This window comes from Mastomys coucha, unplaced genomic scaffold (assembly GCF_008632895.1).
Source record: "Mastomys coucha isolate ucsf_1 unplaced genomic scaffold, UCSF_Mcou_1 pScaffold14, whole genome shotgun sequence".
Lineage (NCBI taxonomy): Eukaryota > Metazoa > Chordata > Mammalia > Rodentia > Muridae > Mastomys > Mastomys coucha.
This window is the reverse complement of record NW_022196896.1, coordinates 109548307-109558631: the sequence shown is the minus strand read 5'-3', so window position 1 is coordinate 109558631 and position 10325 is coordinate 109548307. Positions and strand designations below refer to the sequence as shown.

The following is a 10325-nucleotide window of genomic DNA, read 5'->3' as shown; positions in this document are numbered from 1 at the left end:
GAACATTAAAAAATAGTTCATAGATCAACCACTTCCTTTCACCACTTTGCTGAGTTATTCTGGGATCCAGGAAGAGTGAATGGCGACTTCTCAACTCCTTGGAGGCTGATACCTAAACCAGGCAAGGCCTGTTGGGAGGCTGACCTCTGTCTGAAGGGCTCATCAATGAGAGTACAGATGGGTTGCAGCAGATGGCGGCAAGGGTCCTGAATCTTTCTGTCCAAACTTAAGTCCCGGTCCCCAGCTAGATTGGGCAAATTGTTTCATCTCTCAGGAGTCCCTTAGTCTATAGAAATATTATAATAGTATACCTTAAATATGGGGTCAAAATGAAGGGTCATGAGCTGTATAAACATTTTCCCCAGAACTCTGGAGAAAGGAAGCCCTGGGTAACTGTCATCATCTATATCCAGCTGCTGTTGCTACTTTTGAGTCTTGGCATTCAGGAAATTAGTTTGAGTCTCTTCCTGTCTGTCTTCACTTGCCATTCTTCTAGGATCTTACATGCTTATTATTTTGTAAACAAAACTTCTGTGGTTTTCATTACGAACATCATTATCTTTTAATACGGCCTTTGCAGATTAAAGCACGTGATGCGTGTTCATACGTAGCAGATCTTCTTGCAGTTTAGGATGTAAAATGTTTGGCATGACTACTCTGGTCCTCACAGTGTCCAGTGGAGTTTTGCTCCTCCTTGACCAGCATGAAGAGAGGAGATTCAAGCTGGGGATCATAAATAATCCCCGTGTTTCCTCATTCCCAGTTCTCTTAAGTATGCTGGTGGAAATCCAGAAGAGCAAAGGAGTTTCACTGCAGCTTTTGACCCAGGGTTAACAGTGGCTCTTGTTTTTCTCATCCTCTGTCTTGTTGCCCAAAGGCTATGAGACTATCCAGCTAGGTTTTCTCCATCTTCTGCTCCTACTGTGCTGTTTTGTGTCAGCCAGAGAAAGTCAGCCTCCTACAGAGCATGAAAGAAGAGCAAGCTCTTTTATATCCCAAGAGAAGCTTCTAGAGAGCTTTTGTTCTCAATGAGCCCTTTTCTTTTCTTTTTTCTTTTCCTTTCCTTTCCTTTCCTTTCCTTTCCTTTCTTTTCTCTTCTCTTCTCTTCTTTTCTTTTTTTTTCTTAGAACTCTGGAAGTACATTGGACTGATCTCCACCTTATAAAGCGAGTTCCTGATCTTTGGAAGACTGTAAAACCCCTTGATTGCCAGTACGTGTGAGCTCTAACAGAATCAAACATCTACCTTGTGTCCTTGTCAAGGGTCCAGGTCACCACCATTCTCATTTTGTGCTATCTAGAGATAAATGCAGATTACAAGCCAGGTGAAACATAGACTGGCCTCCAGAAGGAGAAATGACATTGGATAAAATGAGGCCTGACCTCAGGAACCATGGCTTGTTTAGCCACAGCTGAACAGGAATTCATGAATGAAGAGCTGCAGGGCAGGTTGGACAGCTCATACTTGAGAAGGAGGGGTTCCAAGGACAAAGGCTCTGCAGAGATGCTGCTGCCAGCACTGAGGACATGCTGTGGGTCTCTCACACACGCAGCTCGGGTGCTGTCATATGTTGCAAATGTCCTCAGATAGTTGGGTATAACTCACTTTAGATACTGTTTGGGGTGTGAGTTTATGCCAGTAAATAACACATGAGGCCAAGCTTTCCTTTCTCTATTTGTTTATTGCTCTTAGAATGAATTATTTACACACTCTTGCTTTTTTTTCCCTCCATGCCTCTGTCTCTGACCACAGAATAGATGCTGATGTTTACATACTGAGTCTAGTTCTTACTCCTCCTGAAGGCTCCTCTTGTCATCTTAGAAGTCTATTTATTATCCCTGGAAAATAAAGAACCAACAAAAGCAAGAAAGCAAGAGCGAGAAGTCTGTGTCCCAGTTTGGGCAGATTTAGTGACCCATTTTGAAACTTGGATATTTTTGTAACTCAGCAGCCCCAGAAAGTTGTACCTCTAATGGACAGGGCTTAGAAGGAACAAATCCACCCAGGAAATATTCACTTCTTTCATGAATTCCCCCCACCCCCCAATAACGTGCATCTGACACTGTTTCACAGCTGTGTTGGTGGTGGGACATCCTGAGGTAAGCTCACTGAGCCTGGTGTTCTCTGTGCCTTGTAGCAGAGAGGGTGGCAAGCCTGTCATGGAGGGTATCTAGGCCAGAGACGGCTCTCCCTCTATAGATGCAGATGTAGACACATGCGCTGCTCCATGCTCTAAGGTATCTCTTTGCCAGCACGTAGCTACTTCCTGACCCAGTATACACAGGGTGTATGGTTTCAAGCACAGGGTCATTGAGTTTTGGGCACTTTGAGAAAAATGAATTTATTTTTTAATTCTTTAAACTTATAGATTCTAGCTATATATCTTCACAGGGTTCAGGGGGATCATTTGTACCTGTCTAAAATGTACAACTATAAGATATTTATTACTATTCTAGATATTTAACATTTCGCATTTCTTCATGATAAGAATTGTTGCAGCCCCCAGCAGCTACATACGGACGGGATTTTCTGGAAGAGGGGAAGGGGCCTGTGGGAAATTAGGGACGGCGAGAAGAATAAATAAAAAAATGGGACTGAGGCATGGTTTCTGCTCACAGTCCAAAGTGTATTATTAAACTGCGAATCAAGCAAGCAGGCAAAACCCTGCCCTCAGTCCACCACCACCAGCATCCTGTGGCCAAATTAGCATACGGATGCTCTGTCTTGAAGTCTGGAGAAGCAATTCCACATGGCTTAGTTGTTAGCAGGAACCTCTAGGCAGAGAAGTAGCAGGAACAAAAGGGCTTTTTTTAAGTCAGGAAGCCTTGCCCTAGTTAGGCAGGCTGTTTGTGGCAAGGCAAGGTCTGAAACAGCCAGCTCCTGGCTGGGAGGAGGTAACAAAGAATATTCAACATTCTATCTTTTAGCTATTTTGGGTTATCTGATGTAATACAGTTGAGTGCAATCCGTTCTCTATGTCATAGTATAGAGGTCTATTTGATTTATTCTCTCTGGCTGTCACTGGACATGTTCACCTGCTCTCTCCTCTTCTATTCTCCAAATCTCTGCTGCTGGTTATTCTGCTGTTTATTTCTGTAAGCTCAGCCCTTTTAGATTCCATACTCTTGTCATTTGTGAGAGTTGCAAAATAAGAATAACATCTTTATTTTAAAACATCTTGGCGTATATGAATCTGGGAAAGGATTCATTTACAAAAGTGTCAGACAATTGAATCTTGTTAATCACTTGGAAAGGCTAATTTCATCTAAGATGCTTGTGAACAGGACAGAGATAATGAAAACTTGGAGGGACAACACCAGCCCGTGGGCTATCTCTCATCTAACAGAAAAAAATGTGCAACACAAATTCAGACTCTTCTATTCTCAGTTCCTCACAGATCACTAAGAGCTGCTGACGCCTCAAAAGTTTCATGATAAAGTGTGTGTGTTTCTAGTGCTACTCTCTGAATGACTCTGGGTCTGAATGACTCCAGTCTAGATCTAAGTTCTGCACTTTGGACAGAGATAGTAATAATAATATTGCACTCCAAAGTAGGTATGATGGCACACCTTCAGTCCCAGTAGCAGGGAGGTAAAGTTCATCTCTGTGATGTCAAGGCCAGACAGGTCTACTTAGCAAGTTCTGGCACTTCATAATGAGACCCTGTTTTGAAAAATCCCATCCTAACCCACAGAGTTGTCAGTGGATCTGATGTATGCAATGCTTTTACCATCACACGTGATACAAACATCCTTTAGAACTTTCCCATGCCCCTGGAGTTTGATTTTGCTATGGGCATAGTCAGGGATGGACATATGTAAGTGGTGCCTTGAGACCTTTAGCCCATGCTACTTACTGGCTCTTTTTTCTGTCACTGGTGAAAGTAGACACTAGCTTAGCTGAATGGATTTAATCTATGTATTATGTTTTACCCCAATGCTTTAAAAGTCCCTTTATAAATATCTATGTACTACTAAGTAGCTTTTATTATTGTCTCATTAAGACCACTGAGTTTTGAATTTCTGTCCCACTCTTCTCCCCAAATACTACCCAAAAAAAACTATTTTCCTTAAAAATCTTTACCTTGTGCATAATAAACATTCATAAGGAGAGTTACACTTTTTCCTTGAATGGCTGTCAGAATTTTATTACTAGGAAATGGCTTTTGATTTGGATGAGTTTTCTACAACTTTTAATGAAGGTTTTTTGAAAAGGCACCTTTTAATTATCTTGTAGTGGAATTCTCTGTATAACTTTTCGAAAGAAATGTGTGTGTGTGTGTATGCATGAGAGAAAGCTGAAAGCATATCAAAAGAATCCCCCTTCCACCAGACTACCTTTCTCTTATATATAAACTTGATTATTTCTAGTTTCAATAAGTAGAAATAATGCACTTTGTATTTTCCCTTTAGGCACCCAAATTAGTTGTTTCCTTGTGTGTGTGTGTGTGTGTTTAAATGCATACAACATTATGTTCCAGCATCCTCACACCTCCACTGAGCCATTTAACTTTTCCAGGCTTCTAGAAAACAGAAGCCTAGAATCCCCCAAGCAAGAGCAGTCAATCGTTGTGCCTCAAACTTCCATCTCTGTGATTGTCACTGTTTTAATATGTGATTAAATTATAGTCTTCATGTAGTTTGTGACTGGCTTATTTCGTTGAACACTAACAGTCTCAGATTTTATCCATGTGGTAGCATATGCAAGAATTTCCTCCCCTTGGTACTAAATAATATTTCACTGTGTATGCATATTCACTTGCATGGTGCTGGGCAATGGGTTCTTTCCACACATTAACTGTTAGGCACAATGGGTCCTTTGATCTGTTGATATTCTGCTAAGATGTGCCTATCAGTTGCCCTTGCCAGAAGCTGATCAACACTCCCCAGTACCTTACCCCACTTTTGGACTTTAAACTCCCAAATTTTAGGCTATACACCTCCTTTATAAATATGTAGGCTGGGCCCAACATTCTTGTTTCCTTTCTGCTGTGATAAAATTGACTACAAGCAACTCAGGGGAGGAGAGGATTTATTTGCCTCATACTTGTAGGTTACAGTGCATCAATGAGGGACATCATGGCAAGAGCTCAGGCAACATCTTGAAGGAGGAGCCATAGAGGAATGCTGCATGGTTCATTCCCAGACTCATGCTTATCTAGCCTTCTTTTATAGACTTGGGACCACCCACCCAGGGAAATATTGACCACAGTGAACCTCTATATCAACTAACAATTAAGATACACCCCCCCACACACACACATACAAACATGCCTATAGGCCAACCTAATTTTGGCCATTAAGACCTCTCTCAGGTGACTCTAGGCTGTGTCAAGTAGATAAAGTATGTTACTGTCTGATGAATAACTAGCCAAGACATTATCTCTGTAGTATTTTAAATCTTCCAATGTGGTATCCAGATTTTCATCTTGCTAACACCTGTAATCATTGTTTAATATTTTTGTAGCAGTCATAGTAATGTGTTTTAAGTATTAATAGTATTTCCTTGAAGTTCTGAGAAGTGTTATCACTTCTCAAACAATCAGTGTCTGAGTTAGGTTTCAATTGTTGTAAAGACCATGACCCAAAGCAACTTGAGGACAAAAGGGTTTATTTGACTCATGGTCCATTGATGAATGCCAAGGTAGGAACTCAGGACAGGAACCTGGAGACAGGAACCGAAGCAGCAATCATGGAGGAATGCTACTTGCTAGCTCACTCCTCATGTCTTGCTCAGTTTGCTTTCGTATAGCCTCCTGGACCATTTGCCCAAGAGTGGGAGTGCCCACAGTGATCTGGCACCTTTTATATAATTTATCAAAGAAGAACTTGCCCACAAGCTTACCTACAGGTCAGTGTAATGGGAGCATTTCCTTAAAGGAAGTTCTCTCTTCTTAGATGACTCAAGCTTATGTAAAGTTGATGATACCCAACATTGTTATCAATGTTAAGCATCTTTTCACATGCTAGTGGCCATGTGTCCATCTTCTGCAGACAAAAATCTAGGAAAGGACCATGCCTTAGTTTTTTCAGGGCCAGGATTGAAGATTTGCATTGCCAGGCACAGCAGAATTACACTTTTAAAGGGAAACTCTTGTTTCAGATAGAACCAGTGAACAAGAGGTTGCACTAGAACCTCACTTTCATGTTCTAAAGTTTTTGTATGCAGTCCTGTGGTCCCACTAATTATAGCCATTGACTTGGGGCTATTGTGACTAAATCCCATTAGTCTATTTTTCTCTCTTTCCATGGACCTTGTTCCTCACATTCATACTGTTTAGATCTCTGTCTCTAAATTTAAACCAAACTCTACTATTTCAAATTGTTAATTGACCCCTTAGGTTTTGTGCAGTTCTTTAATGGTAGCACTGCTCTAGTAACAGTTCTACCCATTCCAATGAGAAAAACAATAACATATTCATCCTGGCAGACTTGGAACAAGGACGCATGTGTAGTAGTCAGAGGACAACTAGTGGAGGTCAGTTCTTGCCTTCCAATGTGTGGGTTCAGGGATCCAACTAGAGTCTTCAGGCTTGAGAGCAAGTGTATTTACCATCTGAATTTTTCTGCCTTTCCATAAGAATTTTTTTTAAGTCGGTATCTGAATCTTTTAGAATTACGTTTCCTTACTTTTAATAGAGCCTATCTAGATGTTTGATAACCTTGCATTTTAGTCTTATCTCATCTCTCAGTTATAGTCACATAACCAAACGCTCACCAGTTCAAAAACCGTTCAGGTTGCAAAACAGATAGGCATTGTTGCATTTTAAAAACTTCTCAGCAGAAGGGGGAAATCATGCTTCAGGGTGCACTCTTCAGGGACAGAACTCTTTGTGTCTTTGGTATTAGCTGGAAGGAAGCAGCATAAAGGAAGTCAAGACGGGGAAGGACTTGAGGAAAGGATCCAGCCAAGAGATAAGCTTAATAAAGGCTTTGTTCTGCAGACTTACAGCCTCCTGGTTTTCTGCTCTCCTTGAGTGCTTGCATTTCTGATTGATTGAAAGTAAACTTCTAGTGACCTATGATTTCAAAGAAATGCCAAATTAAGGGAAAGATCAGCATCCGCCACTTTAAAAGGGGGTTTGGAAAAGGGGAGATGCTCTTGAAGTATTAGATTTTTTTTTTTTAATATCCAACTCTATTTATAGTTTATAAATATTTGTCCTGGAGGAAACTTAGAAGAAATTCTGCTTCCATGAGTCAAAGAGTATGCGTACCCATGCAGGACGGCATACCCCTTTGGTGTATATCAAGTTGCTCAGTGCACCCTACTGACCTCTCGCTCTGTTTCCTTTCACCCATCTGCAGGTCACCTATCTGGGCAAAGTCTCTACCACAGGCATGCAGTTTTTGTCCGGCTGCACTGAGAAGCCAGTCATCGAGCTCTGGAAGAAACACACGCTGGGCCGAGAAGACGTTTTTCCAGCCAATGCCCTCTTAGAGATACGGCCATTTCAAGTGTGGCTTCATCACCTTGATCACAAGGGTGAGGCGACAGTGCACATGGATACCTTCCAGGTGGCTCGCATTGCCTACTGCACAGCCGACCACAACGTGAGCCCCAACATCTTTGCCTGGGTGTACAGAGAGATCAACGATGACCTGTCTTACCAGATGGACTGCCATGCAGTGCAGTGTGAGAGCAAGCTGGAGGCCAAGAAGCTGGCACACGCCATGATGGAGGCATTCAAGAAGACGTTCCACAGTATGAAGAGTGATGGGCGGATCCATAGAAGCAGCTCATCTGAAGAGGCTTCCCAGGAATTGGAATCTGATGATGGCTGAAGGAACTTAAGATGCTCCAGTGAAGGCAGCATTTGGGCAAGGAGTTTCCGAAGCTAGATGTGTCTGCAATGATTCAAATTTGGTACGAAAAGACTGCCGACCTATTGGCTGATCATGCTTTTTAAATTCAGAAGAGCGATTCTAAGTCTAAAGAAACGTATCATTAATTATGTGACATTGAAATCTGCTGCTGCCGTGACCTTGAGGAGAGTAGGAAGTACAGATGGGGGCACGGGGGGAAGATTCCAGACTCTCCTCTCACTTTTTTTTTCCTCTCCTATTCCAACACTTCCTGCTGGGAGATCTCCACGCCTATTTTCAGCATTCTCAGGCAAATACTCCGTGGCTGTAGTTTGACGGGACTGTTCCAATCTGCCTTATGAAATCCAACAAGAATGTTAGCGGCATCTCTGTGATCCCTAGGCGGGTGGATGGCGTGGGGGTGGGTACTGCTGGTGTGGAGGTGGCAGGATGGATGGGACACGTCCAGGTGACTGACTGGTTGCTCCTCTCCCTTGGCATGTTTGCGGACACTCTCCTCAGTCCGTGAGTCAGCACAGCTTGGATTGAGCTTTACAACTAACGGCACGCTAGATGGCAGTTAATTCGCAGTTAAAGATAATGCTTTTTATTTACACGAGTATATCAAGTAGCACCCTCCTATTGTATTCACTTCCTCTATTTTCTTAGAATTCTTGCAACTAATGATCATTCTCCTCCTTCTCCCGCCACCACGTTCTTTCTCCTTTCAGCCTCCCGGAAAGGGATGAAGGCTCATCATACTACAAGACTCCAAAAGGGAAGACGATAACAAATTAAGTAAATACACAATCAGCAAAACAACCAAGAATCTCAGACATCAGGAACCCTAGTAAAGAAGTGAATGACTGGCCAAACTCTATGGAGGCTTCCCTTTAGCAAGCCCTGATATGTAGTAACTTCCTTGGTTATGAGTCTTGTTGAATGACTCCTTTTGGAAAGTTTAAACTCTGACATGGCATTGCCCTGAAAGTCTTGCCCCATCATTTAAGAAAGAACTCAAGTAGGAAATGAGTGAAATCAAGTCAGTTTGCCTAGAGAGCCCATGTCCTTCTGGAAACCTAAAGGGAACATGATCTTGTCCTGAAAGTGATATCTAAGAGTCCAAGTGACCCCTTTGACTATCAGTTCTGAAGACTAATTCTCACTGGTAACTTGACATCTCTCAATTTCAGGATCTTTGCCTCTCATAAAAAGTCATGGAAAACATACACATTTGAGGTGAACAGACACATTATGGTGGCAAACGATCTACTTTTTCAAGTACTATTGCTCCTTTAAAAGGTGTGTTTTTATTTCTGGTGATGTCAGTGGCAATGGGGTACCTTAGAAGCCTTAAGTGAAGCTAATATAATCCAGACAGCAATGGTGTTGGTACTTTTGGTCTGTGTACCCATATGCCCATGTATACGTTTGTCAGTGCGTGTGTGTGTGTGTGTATGTGTGTGCGCGCATGTGTGTGTGTGTGTGTGTGTATGTGTGTGTGTGTGTATGTATGTAAGTTCCTTGTGTGGGTCCAGTTTCAAGGCATGTACAATAAGCATGGAGTCGTTTTGGTGAGGACTCACCTCCTGAAGATATGCTTGTTGCTTTATGATATATGTAAACTATTCTTTAGAAAAATGCATTCACTCTTTAATAAAAGTATGTTTGTGTTAATAAAGCCAAGGTGTTTCATACTTTATATGAACTTCCCTTTTTTAAGAAATGGAAATTTGACATGTAAAATAAATCAAACTTGGTAAACAGGGCAATTTTATCTATTTTTTTTAACTGATCAAGCATAGGGCATTCCTTGTGTTTAGAAATCTTTTTCAATTTGTTTTTCATAGCTGGATGGCCCTTAACTGTGACAATAATGTTAGTAATGGTGTTGACCTTCATGCTTAATGTGATGGACTTACTTCAAAGAAGAATGTTTCCAAACATTTTGCAAATAATTTCCATTTAGCTCTCCTCCCCCCACTCATATACAGGGATTGCCTATCCTGATTCTGAAAGGTAAGCCTGGAATGGTTCCTTTAAAGAGTGGATAAAATTGTTTCCCCTGGGCTATGATCTCTCAGAATGGTCACATTAATAAAGCAAAGAAGCTGGCTGTGGAGCAATGTCCTTCATGGACTCAGTTAAGGAACAAAACGACTTCGAAGGAGAACGTATAGGTGCCTGCTGCACAGATGCGTCCAAGTGTGGATTATTACCAAGCTCTGATTGAAATGGCCCTGCTATGGAGTTGATGTTCCCCCAATGTCAGTTCCATGCTCTTGTCCTTGAATTGCAAAAGAACAAGAGAGGAGAAGGGAGAGGAGGGGGAGATAAGATAGGAGAGAAGGGGGAAAGGAAAGAGGAAATAAAGAGGGAAGTAAGAAAGAGATGGAAAGAAAGAAGAACCTAGCCAGTATATCTCAAAACAGTGACATCTCCCTCTCTCAGTAATCAGCCACCAGATACTGTGTGCACATGGTTGTTTATTACAAAAGGTTTTTTTTTTTTTTTTTTTTT

At 41.7% G+C, this 10325-nt stretch overlaps 1 protein-coding gene across 1 annotated transcript in view; it reads left to right on the top strand.

Annotated features, from left to right (window-relative positions):
• Window positions 1-9577, top strand: part of Pid1 (phosphotyrosine interaction domain containing 1) — a 227047-nt gene extending 217470 nt beyond the window's left edge. Inside the window, exon 3 of the mRNA XM_031368197.1 lies at window positions 7308-9577. Coding sequence (XP_031224057.1) covers window positions 7308-7784 — 477 coding nt within the window. The 3' untranslated portion in view covers window positions 7785-9577. The remainder of the gene's footprint in view (window positions 1-7307) is intronic.
• The last annotated feature ends 748 nt before the right edge of the window (window positions 9578-10325 follow it).